Source organism: Euwallacea similis, chromosome 2 (assembly GCF_039881205.1).
Source record: "Euwallacea similis isolate ESF13 chromosome 2, ESF131.1, whole genome shotgun sequence".
Classification (NCBI taxonomy): Eukaryota; Metazoa; Arthropoda; class Insecta; order Coleoptera; family Curculionidae; genus Euwallacea; species Euwallacea similis.
Window position 1 is genome coordinate 503098 of NC_089610.1, and position 19572 is coordinate 522669.

The following is a 19572-nucleotide window of genomic DNA, read 5'->3' on the forward strand; positions in this document are numbered from 1 at the left end:
AGATATTTACAAATTTTATGGAAAGCCCCTGACAAAGCAGCTCCACTTCATTTAGACGGCCGTCATGGCTTTAAGGAAATTTCAAGAGAATTAATAAAATGAGAAACGTTGTAATTTAAAATTTGAAAATTATGTGTCCGAAAAAAAATCTGCAGGAAAGTCATGTATTGTAAAGGAAGCTGGCTTATCAGGGTTTCATTTCATCAACAGCATTCATTTTAAAGTTATTTCTTATAAATTGGGTACAACACATTTACTACGTTTTACTTCATACAAAATGCGATATTTAAGAAGGCTTCCGACGATTATTGGATTTTTGGTGTTGATATAAGGACACGGGATAAATCCTTCATTAAGATAATTGATGAGCAGTAGCTCGAAGATAAACTGAATTAAATAGTGTAAAAAAAGTAAAGAAAAACTCTACTAAGGTTTTAAAGTTCCACTCAACAAACATAAAATAAAAAATAGTTTTAATAATATCGTAACGTGTATGGACATTAATCCGGAAAATACGTTGTCGTGATAGTTTATTACACAGATTTTAGTGGCTATAATGGATTTTGAAACAGCAAACTCGGGATCAACTTTCGAAGTAATTTACTTCAGTGTTAAATAATGCACCTCAATCAAATTTTAAAAAATGAAGAACTCGGTTAACAAAGTACACGTCAACGCAACAATCCGACCAAGAGAGAGTTTACAAGTTTTACAAAGTTTTTAAGTAGTGAACCTGAGGGTTTACATACATAGGCGTACTACAACTAAGAGGCAATGATCGGCTAATTTATTATCAATAGAGTGTAACATATCATCATGGAGATACTTCAAGAAGCGATAGTACTCTACAAAATAATTAAACGATCGCTAATATACTTATGATATGCTATGCTATGGTATGCTAATATATCTAATATACCTAAAACGCAACATTTTCGTAAAACAGGGTGACAAAATTTCACATTTTTTAAAGGGTATTTTCAACAGTTTTTATAATTTTGTTTTCGTTTAGATTTATCTTTATTTTAAGAAATTTTATTAAATGTTACGAATTGTTTCAGATAGTTGATAACTGAGCCGGATGATTTCTTTTCTTTCGTCCTTTACATTTTTAATTTGTATCGATAGGTATTTTCGCAAATTCTACGAAAACGGTGACAGGTACGAAAATATTGAAAGAGGTTCAAAAATTAAAAGATTGAAGAAAGAATATTAATTTGATATCAGAAATCATACAAGTTGTTCAAAAAAAGATACAAACCATAAAATAGCATATGATCCAAAAACTGAACACCTTGTATATGATGGCGACGATTTTGATATTTTGTTGTAGAGGGTCTTAAAGAAAATAGATGTACAAAATTTCAAAAATTTCATTCAAGTCATAAGTGAGACAAATGCAAAATATGAGAGAAAATGTGAAATTTTATCAGCCTGCATATCGAAAATGTCGTGTTTTTGAGTATGAGTCTGTTACCATATTTTAATTATTTTGTAGAGTAGTATCTCCACCTCAAATATCTTCGTGATGCCATGTTACATGCTGTATATCCTAAGCGTAACATTTATAGATGACTAACAAGATTGATCTTTTATTTGGGTTTTGTAATTATACTGATTTAACCCAAAGTAGACGTACTAGAACTTTAGTTCTTCCAAAGAAAAAAGATGAAAGTTTTACTATAAAGGGCAACCCTTTTCGAGGATAATTAATACTAAAATCTAGGTTGGTATGATACCAAAACAATTGTGATGCATATAGGCGTAGTATAAGGGTACATTATAGTCTTTTAAAAAAGTGTTGTGTTTTTATAACTTGTCCCATAATTAATGGTACACAATTACTGTTACATGCTTTAATTTGGTTGCAATCCAGTGATCTCTGTTTCGGCAATGTTTATTGGTAGGGGTTGATATTCCCACGATAGCGTAAGATGTTCAAGACAGTATATCACGTCCAGTTTCGTACCGTCATATAGTTTCTTTGAAGATACCGATTGTTATCCTATTCACGCTATTGTTACGAAGGTGAATTGAGGACAGATGTGTGTCTAATTACAAGAGTTCCCCCTTTTTGATTTACGACCAAAATTTCCAGTGCCGAGTCCAATAAACCTCCCTCCCGATCCTTTCATCGACAGGGTCGAAGGGATGAGACAAGTCGTTTTTTCGCTCTCTTCTCCAAGAACTTTCGGACGGTACACATCGCGATCGGACACTCACAACATCTTATTTACACTCACTAATGCTATAAGTACTTACATTATAGTGATTCGAACATATCATATGTTAGATCTAATGTTATAATAAGTAATAATTAATAAATAGTGTTAACCAACATTGTGAATTGATTGAACAATTAATATCATCTCGTTTACAACCATACGGGAAAAATAATTACTGTTGATGGCCCCCTCTTGTAGGGCCTAAGTGAGGTGCTTTCCAAGTGGCCACCAATGTACTATGTACTAGACTGGATAATCACGTGGGGACCACTCTCAGTTTGCAATCTCAGAGACACTGTTTCATTTACAAATAACCCACAACACTCCTAACTATAGCTAAAGTTTATTGGTTAAACTACTGTACGTGCTAATAGTGTGCCCAAAAAAGGGTGTTTATGTATATATGACGGCAGATATACATATAAGCAAAAACGTGCATTAGCGATAAGATACCAGGGACAATACTGACAACGCAGAAGGAGAGTTGGAACTAACCTGAAAATTGTTTTTTTTTCATTGAACATCCTGCATTTTAGTAATCGACATGAAGCTGGAATTTTTTTAACAGTGATGTACATAGGCATGTCGACGCCATCATAAATTTAGCGAATACCCCTAAATAGACAGGCAGACAGACTCTTTGCATTGGTAGGACCCTATGTAATTGATCGGGGTTCTGGTTTTCTCGCTATTCTGTCGACCAAAAACATTCATTATCATTCTGTATGGTATGACTTCCAGGAACCCCGGGAATAAGGGACACACTTGTTTTTAACATGCAAGGAAGGCAAAACGGGGCCAAGGGACCAAAAAATGAAAATTCAGGAAGGAAGGGCAGTAATTATCGAGAGTTGAGATTGAGAGGTCTGGCGCCGGATTGTCATGTATCTAATCCTTTGATTCGATTAACATACGGTCTACCTTTGGTCTAAAGAGGTCATTGGCATAAGACATTTATCACCATATACGGTAGTCAGTAAATATTCGTGTAAATATAAATTAGTGTAATCTTAATAACATTCGTTCTTAGTAATAAGTTAGTGGTATTAAGTGACTTTTTCTAGTGTTTAATTTGCGACTCATGGCTTCTGGAAGCAACTCTCCTTCGGGTCATCCGACAGGCATAACATATGGGTACATTACAAGACACAAGGGCAAATTTGCACCAATGTAACATCAAAGAGTACTTTAATCCAAACTGCCTAAACCAACTATTGATACTCCACACGCACCCTTCAGAATCGCAATACTGAATAATATTGCACAATTTGTTGAAAACCTACCTGCCAACAACCTAAATCGTCATTGATATGTATCATCAAATTACATTATTATTTGCTATGCGACAAATAGTTCATTAGAGTAGGGGACTAACATAATGTTTGTTTTATATAGGATTAGCCTCGATTTCCGATAGCCAGAGCCAGCTTCAATAAATTACGTTTACTGAAATTTGATATTGCTAAATTACGTTTGCGAGATCATGAGACACATTTCAGACGCAAATTCCCTGGCAATAACATTATGGAAAGGATTTGGTAAAAATTGATTTATATGATATTATTTTCTATGTTTTACTTTTATTATTTGGTCCTTTTGGGTTCGCTGATGAGCTTAAATTCCCTTATTGAATAGGGTGGTTTAAATTTGAGTCAAATTTAATGATTTGATGATAAGAACACTTCCATTGAATCTAAAGGAATAAATTGCGTCTCTGCTGTTTCATGACCTTGTAAGAAGTGAGCAATTAGGGATAATATCGTATTTTTGAAATGAGTGTATTATGGGTATTATTTGTATACCTACTAAATTTTATTTGAACTGTGTTAAAAATGTCCTCACTATTATCTATGCCTCATAATATAAAAAAATCAGGAACAACCAGAAAAAATAAATTTTTTATACCATCGAAAAAAAAGAAATATGTATAATTAGCAAAAAAACAAATTATTTATCGTTTCACGGTTTTGATTAAATCTAAGATTGAACTAAATAAATATTATATTCAAAATATTATTTCCATTTACTTGCGGCTTGGGTATATTTTATAGCTATAAACAAACAGAAAGAATAATTATTGTTAATAGAATGTTTTTTAAGGCTTTGATGACAATATACCGTAACAGTTACGGAAAAGTTTTCTAAATGGAGGAATCGCTCATTGGAGTATTCTTTTTTTGTGCCTCTTTAGGCACAAAAAACTCTTTTTTCCGCAAAAAAACACCCAGCCGTTCGAGTATCTGCTGCATAAGGCCTGATGGTAACACACAGTTAACTTTTCTAATTCCATTTCCTCCTCTTTTCCTTCATGGCTTTCCTTTCCATAATGTCCTTCACTATAGTTTTGAACTCCATCCATTTCCTCTCAATCTCCGTCAGTTCTCTCCCTATTGTCACACTCTCCAGTCTCAATCCATTCACTTTTGTTCTCTCTTGCTCCATATTCCATTCGGTATACATCAACGGGGTATGCTCTGGAATATTTTTAATTCCCTCCTGGCAGAACCAACATTCCGCACAGATATTTATCAAAAATTCCACGTGATTATAGTATACTTATGTACGTAATATTGTGTAATAAGTATCTTATTTAGATCGTTATGTCGAAATTTGCGATCATACTACAAAGTTTTCGAGCACGCCATGGAAAAAAGATTCAACGACCATTATAGTATAAGGGGCGATAGCGGATCTTTGTCGTAACATTAGATTAAGAAATATTTTATTTATATAACAAATTCTTCTGTATTTTGTCCATTTTATATTAATGTTTTATATGTATGTTTAACTTGAAATTAAGTAAACAAAATACTATTTCTTCAGCCAGAAAATTTCCAGTAACGGCCCAACAAACGCAATCTCGGAAATTGCTTAAATAATTCCTCTGACCTGCAATTGCTTACGCTGCAGTAATACAGCAAGAGCATTTCTAGCATAAGTACTATAATTTTCTATTTATTACCTGGGTACCTGGGGTCCTCATGTTGGATCTTGACGCCTAGGATCTCCTTATTGGGCCTACACGACCAAGGTCCTCCAATCGAACACGAACCCCATCGAAAAGTGCCAGTGGCATTTTATTATTTTTTTGGGGAGGATTGTAAAGACGATATAAACCACAACCACGGTGTATACTGTTCTATTAATTAAAACCGCATTGTAATGAAAACAAGAAGGAAAATTTGATATTTTTCAAACAAACCCTGCAAGCACAATCAATATCATACAGTTATTTTACATTGTTGCAAGTTGCATGACATTAATAAATGGTTCATTCAAAAGCATGCCAAGCAAATATTAAGGAAACATGTAGGAGAAAAGATTTAGTATGAAACTCTTTTCTGTATATATTCCAGAAGATGTGCGTAAAGCAGTATAAGTGACAGTCAGAAATCAGACAGCTCCCATCTAAGAAAAACGAAAGAAACATTTTATTACTTACAAATAAAACATTTTCCTGTCGGCCGTAATACACATACACAAGAATAGAAACGAATATGATGGAATCAGAATTATACCGTTCAGTCATATAATAGTAATTATATTATTATACAAGCTTCTCGTGATAGCTATTATTCCATGAAGCAAGCGTTTACGTCCCGAGCAGCAGACGAGGGTCGCAAGCCTCTCGAGGGAATAATAGCCATAAATAGCCATTATAATAATATACTTTATCCACGGTCACTGTCCATTATGTCCAAAAAGTATAGCGTCATAAATTATTGAAATATCAAACTGTAATATAAATAGCTAACGGGAATAAAGACTTTATATTCCCCAGATCTCCCATTGTTCTCTCCGATGCTATAGGACCCCTTTTTAACTTCAGTCAACAAGTTGAATATCGGTTCATTATTAAATGCTTATGGCCAAGAGATTGTTTAAAAGTGCTTGGTGTTTAAAGTAGTTTCTATGCCGAATGCATAAATTGGGAGAAGACATGTTTATAAGAAAGAATATATGCTCTTATAAATATTCTAGTAATCGCTACGATAAATTTTATTAAATGGTTATGGGAACTAAATACGAACTAGTTACAACTGTGTAGCTTTCAGTGATGATATAAAGTCATTTCCTTACCTTATTTTCCATTATAAATGCGTGAGCTAAATAGCCTTAATGTCTCCTGGTTCTACAGTTTATACATATGTATAAACAAATAATCACCAACTGTTGCGGCAAATTTTTATCGGTATTTTCACCTCCTAATTAAAAAATTGACCTTATTTTCTTCATATGAGTGAAAAAAATCCACTTTACGTTCAGACGGAATTGCAATTAAAGATTTCTTGCCATATTCAGATTTGACGTTGGCGGGTTTAGTACACAAGGAGTCCGGGGTACTACGCAAGATTTCTGAGGTCCACCACAAGAATCCAGGAGTTCATCACAAAAATTCGGAAGTCCATCAGAATACAGTTTATACTAGAAACGTTATTGCGTATGAAAATCATCATAGCCAAAAAAAATTGCTCTTGGGCTAATTTGTTAGGAACGTACTGCTAGTTATTTTGATAGGTATATCAAATAATTGATTAGTATTCATAGATAATTGGGACCATATTTATATGTCACTGTCCAGCGTTGTGCCAATTTATAAACCATCGATCTGAAAATGGAGAAAAATGATACGTACCGTGTCCGATAGCATTCAACAAATGCTTAATAGTCCGGCAGATAACGACAGATTTTTGATTATGATTTTACTCACTATTCTTTTCATGAGGCTTAATAGTGTGGAAATTCTAGTAGAAAAAGGAGCTTTTTATGATGGAAAAAGCGTGTTCTTTATACAGGAAAAAAAGAAATTGAAATCATCGTGAATGAAATATGCGTTTTGCGAAATGTTTTGGTATAATTTTACTCAAGCTGCTACGTATTGCATCCTGAATTTGAAGGTAAGAAATTAATTATAATGCAAACACTTATCAGTATTCCCCAAAAATTAGTTATGGTCTGAAAATTCCTTTGTTCCATATAAAAAATGCGCTCTCATTTTCTTGACGCAAAAATCCCATCCAAAAATTCTTCATCTACTGGACTATAATTTGTATTCTAAAACCCCAATAAGTCATATTAAATCCAATTTAAAATTCATCGATTTGCCAATGCAACCTGATTTAATATGAAATCTGATATGGGTTTTCCTCTAGGCTGGCAAATAACGCGTCATAAATCATTAGTTCCATCTAACCCGACCGTTCTTGTGCATACCATTAACATTAATAATACAAAAAAGTCCTAACCTAAGATAAACTGCAACGTCCATGAATTTAGATAGAGGTATTACATTCGGGGTTTCAGTGCCAGCCTTGCAGATGTATTCGCATGTACAAGAAGGAACTTGTTCTCTGTAGAGCGTCTATAAATAATATGGAAACAAATTATGTCCGCGTAATGGCAAACTTCCATCATGAAATGAGAAATTCAGCTGTGTTTGCTCGAGGGACTTGGTGGATCTTTGCTCTTTAAATGCTCCATAAGAATTTAAAGTCATATTTCCATGCCGGATCTAGACTCCAAATTGTCATAAATCATGAACTATAATGCAAGTCACATTGAAACAATTTAATATTTTTTTGCCCAATTGTGCATTCTCTTGCGGATCAGAGAGCATAAAGTTATGAATAACAAACTTTGGTCCAGAGTGGCCTTTCAGGGAGAGATTTATTATTAAGACCATCCGCTCCATCTAAAATAGCCAGTCAGTTTTTTTAAGTGAATTAAATCTAATCCAAACGGATTACAAGTTTTGGTGATTACATTTTTTGATGTAAACCTCTCAGGAAGTTATTTGATGCGTAATGCATTTTTGCGAGATATACAGGGTATCTCAATTCCATCATAAGGATCTCGATAACCGTAAGAGGAATTTTGATATTTGCACCAATCTACAATATTAAACATGTGATACATCGTCGTAATCAGAAAAAAAAGATGAAGTCAGAAATGTGAAAATCCAAGATGGTGTCCATAAAAAAAATGATGATGATTGTTGAGAATCGAAATGTCAGTTTTCAAATATGACATCGCCACATTGTGGAAGGGGAAAAATGCAATGATGAACTGTCAATCATTTCGAATTATCTTATTAATACCCTGCCTCGTATTCGTTCGAAAAAATATAAACATTTTTCCTGAACTTCAATTTTTTTCAAATACCACCGAAAACCATCGAATTTTTAAAAATTTAAAAATAACATATTCTTGAATTCCAAGTTGCTCAACTTTACCCCAGTTTGACCGACCTCCCATTTTTTAAGGTTACTGGGATTCCCATCGCTCACCTCCAGAAACAAACGCCCTGTATACCTCTTGATGCGTTCCTTTATTATAATTCAGTTATTTCCTTTTGAATTAAAGCATAATTTAGGCTTCCAATACTAACAGTTGCCTAATCACTTCTACCTTAATTGCTCCATCTCATCAGATGTAGGAGGAAATGCAGCTTATCGTATTTCGACGTACCTACTTGATAGGCCTTAGAAACCAGTTCACACAATCTGAATTTGTGGAGCGAAATAGGTTGGCTTTAACCCTTTCAATCTTGATGCGCACTCTATTGTAAGTTATAAAAATTTCTACATGCAATGTCTATATGCACATATAAACAAATATGAGAAAAAAAATCAAATTTCAAGAACCACAGGAGTCAGAACTGTTTCTCATACATTTGATATTAAAAGGGACGTAAAAGTAGGGTTGTAGCATAAAAAATTTTTTTTTCTGGTGTAAAAAAAATCAGGGATGAAAAGGTTAAAAAAGAAATGTGGCTGGGCAAGGGTCTCGGTTCCGTTCGCTATCTGATCTTCGCAACATCAGCAAAAATTCCAATTCTCTTCTTACGTTTGACAAACTGTACCCCTGAGATTTTTTATAAAAATGTATATAAATTTGTGTAATACTTTTCAAATCAATGAAAAATTTATTGATTAAAAATTAGATCTTAAAGCTTGAAACTTATACACATTTTATACCTCGCTGAAGAGTGAATTTTCGAGAAAATGTTCTCTTAAGGAATTTCTGGTCTGTTAAGTATGTCTACAGCAAAACAACAAAAATACGAGCTTGTTTTCCTTGTCTTGAGTTTCAAACACCTTCCAATAAAGCGCGATTAAAATTCTTCCTTACATAAATGTTAAGATCCCGAAGGTATTCCTCGGGCAATTTAGAACATAATAGGAAATTGATGGGGCTTAATTAGCTATTTAAAACATGAAAAATAAGGGAGTCATTATCAGCTTGAATAAGAAGAAAAGAGATAAATCCGTTTGCAAAAATTTCGGTTTAGAAATGGAACACGCTGAAATTAAAAAAAAAATTTTAAGTGATTCGGAGGTTTTTGTTCAATGTACTTTACACATCAATTTTTGGTTCCACGGCGCTCTAGAGACTTCTTGTTTGAACTCGAGTTAATGCCTCAATCTGTATTCAAAATTTGCAAGAATTGTCTTTCATACAACCACTAATGTTTTAAATATCATATCTGATTTTTGGTACACCCTATATAATTTATTTATTTTTTAGATAATGAGCAGTCGAAAATAAAGAGGCTGGTTCCTGAGTATTATTTTCAAAAATCATTGCCTGCATTATAAATCAATTTGTTTCATACTTTTATGGCTCACTATAGTTTGAAGCCTCGTCAGTGAAATGGTTCAAAAGGTTCAAAAATATCGGGTAAGAACTTAAAGAATATTATAATAGGACAGGACATAAAAAATTGAGAATTATAATATTTAGTTATTTCGTTTCTTCTTTAAGATGGTACAGACGGAAAAACAATTTCAAATTGTGCTACTCGCTACCAGGGGAAATTAAATCCGGTCCAAATTTCGTTTTAAAAGCAAAACCTCAAAATCCATTATCATACTGAAAGCTAATTCCATATTCATAGAAAATTATGAGGAAATGCACCTTCATTTAATAAAACTAACAAGCAAATGACCGTGCCTCGTTGGCGGTACGCCTCGCGTAAACGTGAAAATAGTTTTACTCCAAATACATATTAATGCCCTTGTTTATGTAAATTCTAATCTCCGTTAACTTGCTAACTTGAAATTGTTATTCGTTTCAGCCTTGAATTTTTAGAGTATACTTCAATATATTCAGGTCCATTCAGGTTATTTTTTTCAAGTCAGTTCAGGAATTATGTAATTTTAGTATTGAAAAGAATAATAAGTAAATAATAAAAAATAAAAACAATTTCAATAATAATAATAATAATGAAAAAGGAACGTATTATCATATACAAACATCATAATAAATATTTCTCCTATCGGAAATGTTGCTGAATAACTCTTTAAATTCAGCATCTTTCAGGATATCCGAATAACGAATATATATTTAAGCAGTGTGCGAAATAGGCATTTTGGACACAAATTTTTACTTGTTACTCACTACCATGGATGACAAAAAAATTATAATACTTGCATAAAGTACTCTTATACAGGGTATCATGTTGAAGATGTGGAGAACGGTTTGTTATCGTGAGCGATGGGTCGTAAAATCGGACCATCCTGTGTTAAAGGGACACTTTTCTAGAGATCATATGTTTTTGTAGACAATAGTTATTTGCACATCTAGTACCATGAAAATGGTTATCGAAAATTGAAACTGGGGAAGATTATCCGCATAGAGTGAAATGGGGTGGATTGGAGAGCGAAAGAGTCCCTATGGACCTAATGTTAGAGCTTCAATTTACTACTGCTACTCTCAAAGATGATTTTCGAAAGAGAAGAGACTAAAATTTTTGAGAACTTTTACATTTTTTCATATCTGAGAAATTATTCAAAATATGGCAATTAAACTCTCTTCGTTTCAGAGGTAGCAATAACGGGTTGACTTAAAAATCCCTTTTCTTTCTTTCTTCCAGTAAATAGTATCTTAAGGTACCATTATACCAAGCATGTTTCCTTTTTCCGCTTTGGAATTTATATCACCTATACATATGTATGAAAATCCATATGGATTCTGTCCTCTTAAAAACGATGGCACGCAAATTAAAAAATTATATGCAAGAAATCTAAACTCGGATTTGTATTAAATCACACTATAGTGTGCAATGAGCTGCTGCACTTGGTAGTTTCCAGCTGAAATACATATTTATATTCAATTTCAGAGAACTGTGCCACAGAAGGCGAAAGGTTGTAATCCCAACTCCCAAACGACGTTAAACTAAATTTTGCAAATACAGTTTTCAGATATAAACTGAGAAGAAAACTAGCAAACGACCGTTTCTAGGTGGTTTTATTGAAACCGTAATCAACAGACCAAAAAACCTTGAATATCAAATTTTGCTGAAAGCATACAGAATTACCCTAACGTCTCTTTTAGTAGTTCATATTGAATACCTATTATAAAGAGTTTAATAGATTTATTGAGAATATTCAGAGATTAAAACATGCTTTCTGAAATGATCGAAATGTAAGATTTTTAGTATGTTTTTATTAAGCGAAATTAATTATATTAAGTTAAAACCTGACTCAAACATGGAGTTTCATATTTAAGTGTAGTACCTAGAGGTGGTTTTTAATTGGATGCGCAAAAATCAATTAAAAACGTTTTGAATGAAGGAAAGTGCATAGAGGAAATTGCAGAGTAATGAAGTAGTAAAGCAATAAAAAGACATAAATAAACTACCGAAATATTTTTATTTCGTTCTGTTAACGCTGAAACTTCTGTAATTCAAGATTATCTGATTTTGTTCCCTGTATTCAATGGCCCCACATACAACATAATTCTCAGGAGCCAAAAAAGGACCCACTCCAGATATTAGGTTGTTATAAATTAATTGTGGTAATTCTTTTATGGATCGTTGCCGACAATCGTATTTTTGAAGATAGAGCTTGTATAACTGTCGCGCTCATTTAAATCATAAATTTGTTCCAGGTGGGACTCTTCGCACATGTTTCTAATGGTCCTGAACCGACTTATTCTCTGTTGGAACAGACCTAATGAGTTGGTGTTTATATAATGTATAAAGTTGCGATCAGCAACAGCTATTTTCAGAAGAAAGAACAGTTCAATACATAGAGCGATCTGTGACTAAGTGTATAGGGTGGCGCCTTTTCGATGGTAATCAATACATGCTAATAAATAGATTAAATATCACTGAACACTATTTGGTCCGATTTTCAAATGAAATTTTATGGTGTGATTGCTCCACGTCTAAACTGATTCACTTTCCATATACAGGGCGGTTTTGAAGTTTGAACATGGCATCGTATCTCAGCAATTATTATAAGATAAAATAAAAGTTTCCATGACCTTATTTTTAGTATTTTCAGTGGAAATTCAGCAACGAGCTCGAAATTTTAGTATCGACAGCTATTTCCCAGTTCTGATATAAAATTATGCTTTTTAAGCAGGTCTTCCTGTGTATTATTGGATTCGTGCGCCATCAAGCCTAGAGACAATCAAAACTACCCAATATTGAAATCATTTAACTTTTTTCATCCAATGGTGTATAACTGCGTCACGACATATGTTAAATTATCTATTGGTCAACATTCACTTAATACCATTTAAATTGAAGGGGAGTCTATGTGTCATCCCCCATGGCCTATAAATTGTCGATATATCTGACGACAAATCAGACCAGAAATCTCTAAACCATAAATTTTATATCCGGGTTCTGTTTGTTTCAGATCCCTGAGATGCACACGGATATTGATCCATATGAGTCTTTTCGCCTCTTTTGCCATCAATAACTTTTTATGGCTCTTGTGGTACTACGTTGTCTTTGATGAGACAGAGATACTTGTTGAAAATAAGGTAGGTATCGCCTCATTTTTAGATACATTCTAAATCTTATTAACTGCAAGAATAACGATTTGATGAGATCGAATAATCAATCCGAAGTCCTGCTTGTACGGACACCTATCCATATTAATAAAGCACATATATCCAGAAACAACGGTCAAATGAGAAAACATTTGTACAATTATTAATTCACGAGTTAAAGTGGTCAACAAGGCCGAGATTTTATTAAAAACGAATGTTCAGATTCTCTGAGGTAACTGTAGAATGCTAATTTATTTATGATTGAATCCGCTTCAGTTTGAAATCCTGGATGTTTTCCGGAATGATTTCTCTCGTGTATTTCTGTCGATTTTAATTAATATATAGGTGAGAATATAGTAGATACTCATTTAGTTTTTATCTAGAAGCTAAATATTAATTGAAATTTCCAATAAGTGCACTGATTCCTCGTTTATCTGATGTCGATGTGATTTTTCCATAAAGGAGTGTGTAATTTGATGCGCTAACATTGTAAGCGGGAATGATACGACCTTAATAGGTGTAATGTTTGCATTTATCTCGCACCTCAGTTAGATGTTATAATTATTGATTAGATGGGGAATCAGGAAATTTAAGACATGTTTAAGGACAAGCCCTAACTGCAGATCTAAGTAAGTGTCTTATAACAGATTTTTTCAGAGTAGCCGACACAATGCCGACGTGGTAAAAAAGTATTATGATTACTTGGGTCTGGAAGTGCTTCGGCAAAATGTTTCGAAGGCCAATTATAGACATCCTCACAATATTGGAGCAGCTAATGCCAGCTATTTTCTCCAAATGAGTTCATGTAGTCGATAATGGTCGTCAACTTCCTTGTATGGATAATATGTTGAATTCTTCTTTTATCTCTACCCAGACCATTGTACTGATTACCCATAACGTTGATGAGAAGAAAAGAGAGCTTTTGAGTGTGTTAGTGTTGTGTACACTTTATTAATGCAACTACATTAATTTGAATACAAAATTAATGATTTTCATGCAGCCACTGGCAAACCAAACAGATAATGCGAATTTAAAAATCGCCTGCAACATTGCGAATTTCACGATTCAAACCACTAATAGTACAGGTCGTCCATCACCACGGGCATAGTTGGGATTCCATGGGTTTATAAAATTCTATTTTCTCCACCGAACAGCAACCAACCCACCTATCTGCATATTAAACATTCACCGCAATATTTCACAGAGACTCTTGAATTAAATTGAATAAAATCAAATCGAGACTGCAATCTCGTTTCACATAATTTTGTATAGTTAGGGCTGAAATTTGTCTCGCTCAAGCAAACCCCTTTAATAAGGTCATTTTGGTAATAATCGGATATTTACCTACTATTAGACTGATGAGGGTTAGGAGTTTATTTATAGAGCTTTCTGACCTAATTTTCTTTGATTGTGTCTCACCTTCAGCAGGAAATCCAATCAACCCTTTATCGCAATTGTTTAATTGCTGAGCTGGCTGCAATTATTAGATATTCCTGCTTGTTCGAAAGGAGATCGCTAATGAAGAAGATCTTACAATAAGGGCCATTATGTTGTGACTGGTAATCTTCAAGTTGAGATAAGTAGCAAATAATTGCATTTTCTCGTTTAGACTGCCAAAAAACATGAACACAAATAGTGTAACTCTCAAACAAATTGAATTTTGCTTTTAAGGAGAAATTTGCGTATAATTTAATAAAAAATATCGAGAAGAAATGTATATACAATAGAGTTCTTTTTAAAACGAACGACTCGAAGTATCTCTTGATTGAGAGTAAAACTTAAAACAATAATAAAAAAACGTTTATTTAGATGTCTAAAGGAAAGATTAATTTGACATTAGAGATAATTGTATCAACCACCCTTCACCCCCAGCTGCCTTCACTTTGATATTTCAAACGGCACCCCCCATCGAGTGACACATCATTGCAAGCGAAATTCAATTTGTTATGTAACTGTACCAAGAAAACTAAAATCGGCTAATGGAGTCTAAATGGGGTAAGTTTGCGTTTTGCTTGCTGTCTCACCCCAGACACAAGGGGGGCACAGTTGGTTGGCAGTGCCGAGATGAACTGTATCTCTTTTGTGTATATCTTATTTTTGTTCGAAGGACCACAGCTTATTTGGCGCTGAACCAATGCAGAACAAACACACTTGATAACAAAACACTTATATTTATTTAACTAAATGTCCAACACTACTGCACAAGTGACAAAAGTCATATCAAAGTGTAAAGTTAGGGTAAACTAGAAAACCACAAGCGACCACCGGTTATCAAGAACTTTTGACGATCGGGAGTTTTTTGGAACAGGGCAAATGTTATGTTTTAACTGAGAGCAGTATTGAGATCCTACTAAGGCTGTAGGAGTATAAAAAGAGAGTTAGAGAGGTGTTGAAGATGCGTTGTGTGTTGTGTGAGAGACTATATGAGACTGTTTGAGACCGACTCAAAAACTTAATTTTCCCACCGAATATGAACCTCATCTTATCCATATATATTTTTACCACCTCATAGTCATACCAATTAGTGTGAATTATTAGTGCAGGGGAATAAGGATTGCTTATCAATACGGTGCCATGAAGGTGTGAGAAGAATTATGAGCGTGGGAAGAGTGTGGAATGTGTATGCATTTGGATAATGTATACACTGCCCTTAAGGGTGATTAAAAAGGGTTTATGTTGGCAAAGAAAGAAATTTATCATTAGGTGAAGATGTTGGGTATTTTTCCAACAGAGTCTAGAGTTAGAAGGAAAAATATATACTAGTGCAGGCGTAAAATATCTGTATAACGAAAAACGATATAAAATATTGCAAAAATGCATGTTTTAGATACTTTTACGAACAGTTGAATTCTGTTATTTCAATTGTAGTTTTTTTTTATAGTTAGTTAAACATTGCAATCATCATTTTAAAATGGGATTTATCATAGGTGAAAGACAAGAAATAATTTGCCTTTATGAAGTTGAAAAGAGATGCGCTCGTAGAATCGCAATAGTACTCAATGAGAAACATCAAAATAAAAACATGAGATGTAAGTACGTGATGGAGTTGGTGCATAATTTCAAGAAACTGGATCTTTTTGAATAAAAAAACTGCAGAAATTAAAATTGTGAACTAAGTTGAAATGCTAGGTCACTTCACTGTAGATCCAACTTTGTCTCTTAGGAAAGTCGCTAAGCTAACAAGTATTTCAATTGGTTCCGTGCACAAAGCATTAGGAAGAAATAAGTTTTTTCCTTACAAAATGCAAATGTTGTACTGATTAAGCAAGGATGATTATGATAGAAAATATACTTGCTTTAGTGACGAATCAACTTCCTTTTTGAATGGACATGTTAATAAACATAACTGTAGATATTAGGATAATGAAAATCCACATCTATTTCAAGAAAGTCACATTCATTTTCCACAAAAAAACAACAAAATTGGATAAGAATTTATGGAAACAAAATTATTGAGCTATTCTTTCTAGGAGAAAATTTAATTGGTGAATTGTATATAAACCTTTTCCAAATTACAATAAAACTTCTCATCTTCCAAACTCTGGAAAATCAAAATGATGAGAATGATACTTTAGAACTTGATAAACACAATATGCTTGTCACTCACATGCTCCTCCTCACTAAGCTATACCAGTTCGAAATCGACTTAGTAAATGATTTCCGGAAAAATGAATTGGCAGAAGAGATGCATTAGAATGGCCAGCACGATCTTCAGATCTCAGTCCACTAGACTTTTTCCTATGGGGTTATTGAAAAAGTAAAGTGTTTAGAATTCCACTAGAAGTATTTGAGAATTAAAAGATAAATTTTCTTCGAATGTAAAAGTATTATTGGACAAACTTTGCTCAATGTTTGCGAAAAATTTGAAAACAGACTTTATCATTGCCTCGCTAATAACGGCTCACATTTTGAGCACTTAATAAAATGAATTATTTGATCTCATTAAGCTATTTGAATTAGTACACATTTTTCCTTCTAACTCCCGACTTAATTAACCGATTTCAGATTTCTTGGTATAGTTACATAGCAAATTCAATTCCATTTACAATGATGGGTCACTCGGTGATGAGTGATATTTGAAATATTGAAGTAAGGGTAGCTGGGGGTAAGGAGATGACTGATGTAATTTTCTCTAATATAAAATTAAACTACCCCTTAGGTATTTAAATAGACTTTTTTTTTATTATTTTAAATTTTTCTCCTCATCAAGAAATATTTTGGGTGGTTTGTTTTGAAATGAATATTATTCCAGTCCGTTTTTAGCAGTCAATCATGGGGATCTTGGTAATCATAAAAGATTCTAGGTCGGTTAAATTGGAGTAAAATTCTGCAATTAGGAGTTTAAGAACATACAATTTTAAAATTTGAAAAATTCAGTTGACTTTCGGAAGTCTTGGAATTTAGGAACAATTTTTTAATTTTATGCTCAGCTTACGTGGAGATCAAATTCAAGACGATTGTCAGTTTATCATTGCAACTCATCATTTTCCTCTTTTTTAATTTAGTTAACACAGTTTCACGAGTTCGGAGCAAAATTGCTTGAAACGGGTATGTGAGTGAGCAACTTAATACCATTGACACAAATATTATATTGAAACAAACAGGGGTACGCAAAATAGTGACAAATTAGTCGCCCATGAAGCAGTTGTTTAGAAAGTGCACTTTAGAAATAACTGGTGTAGGTACCTGAATCATAAGGATAATTCAGGTTAGTTGAAGGTTAACTTAACCACCATTGGTGATCATGTTATAATATTTGTGACGAAAACCAGAAAAATAAAGTGTTTTCTATACTCTCTACTGGTTCAGTGTAAGTGCATCTTTTAATTAAAAAGATATATGTTCTCTTTCAATTTTTCTAAAAAATGATTCGAATTTTTAATTATATTCTTATTTTGTTATTTCCAAGGCATTTTTTGCAAAAACAAGATTTTGGATATTTTAACCAAACTACAACATTGAACTTTCAGAATAAAAAGCTGAATTAAAAAATGTGAAAGTCCAAAGTGTTGCTCATAGGAAAAAACAAAGTGAATGATGGAATTCGGAACGTCGGATTTCGAATATTCACATCACTACGTTCTAGAACAGGAAAAGTTACTTTGATGGACTGCCAAGCGTTTTAAATTACCTCTCTAAGTAAGTTGAGGAAAAAAATGAAAAACTAAAAATAAGTTATCCACAAAAAGTACTCCTTGAAGTTCATAATGATTGTTACAAAACATCTTAAAATTAAGAATGCAGTTTCTCTGCGGTCTTTGCCTTATTCCAGTTAGGAGTGGGTAATTTGTTTTAAAGTTAATTAACGCTTCAAAGCTGCTAAATGACAGACACATCACAAAGGGCCCCTGCTTAATAGTGGGTACCTACCTACCTTCAGGAAATTGAAATGACAGCTACATTTCTTGTTAATTAACAAATTACACACATATGCGATAGTCGTTGACTGGTGTCGCAATTTAGTTTGCCCAGTAGTAATTAAACTAGTTTTGTTATAAGGATGTGTGCTGATATATCCCGATATAGCTGTTGAAAATGTGTTGCTAATCGGCCAATTGACCAAAATTTTTACTTCACATGAACATCGAAAGGAAATATTCCAAGATTTTGCAAAAGATGAGATAGCTATGGTCATAAATATTGTGACCTCACGAGTGGTCGAATTTTTTAAGAACAAATTCTCATCTGTATTCTCACTTCGTTGCATGAGATTGTGGATATTTAAAGGCTCTCATCTGTTTAACTTTAATTCGTTAGTGAACCTTAGCTTCGACTATAGTAAATAGTAATCCTGGTTTTCCTATTGCCATGCAGAAATAATTTCTGTTCAAGTTAGCATTGAGCGCAATTGAGCCCTTTATTACCCCCCAGCCTTATCGGACTAATTACTAGTATAGCTCTAGATGATATCTAAATGTGTTCGATGCACATTCACAAAACAGAAATTTATTGTACGACGATGCTGACCACCGAAGTAATGTGCCAAAAGTGGAAAAGTGCTCATCTTTATTAGGAATAATATTTAATTATTCATGAGGCAAGTGTCAAGAATAAAATATGAAAAAGGCTTGAGTTGCTGTTAGCCCGTGAGGTGGTGTGCTTGGGCTATAAATCTCGCGCAATTAAGGCCAAAACTGTTGAACTAAGGACCGAAACAATTTGAGAGAACTGTGAAATGTTCATACAGGGTGGAACAGCCAAATTGAATAAATTCAATATCTGCATATATCGATATATGTGAAAAAAATATCGAAACATGTCAATTTTGGATTCTGAAGTCACATTCTGTAACGTAAAAATGTTATTCCTAAATTTAACCCCTTTTGCGTGACATTTGCAACCCGCAAATTTTTAAATTAGAAATATGGGTGCGTGATACCTCAATTAAAAAGTCTTTTTATTCTCTATTCAAAACTGGTATGGTTTTAGACTTTATTACTAATAATAATAGAAAAAAAATAAATTCATGTAATTGACGACATTCTCTACAATAAACTTAAAATTTATTAATTAATACTATTTTTTATTGATAATGTAATAAATTAATAAAGCAAATCAATCC

The 19572-nt window shown here is 33.4% G+C and overlaps 1 protein-coding gene across 4 annotated transcripts in view; it reads left to right on the top strand.

The window, feature by feature from the left end:
- The window catches only part of Dh31-R (Diuretic hormone 31 Receptor), an 89647-nt gene that overhangs the window by 19378 nt on the left and 50697 nt on the right, over nucleotides 1-19572 (top strand). For all 4 annotated transcript variants that reach the window (XM_066405157.1, XM_066405160.1, XM_066405164.1 and 1 more), the window contains exon 6: nucleotides 12875-13001. In XM_066405157.1, coding sequence (XP_066261254.1) covers nucleotides 12875-13001 — 127 coding nt within the window. The remainder of the gene's footprint in view (nucleotides 1-12874; nucleotides 13002-19572) is intronic.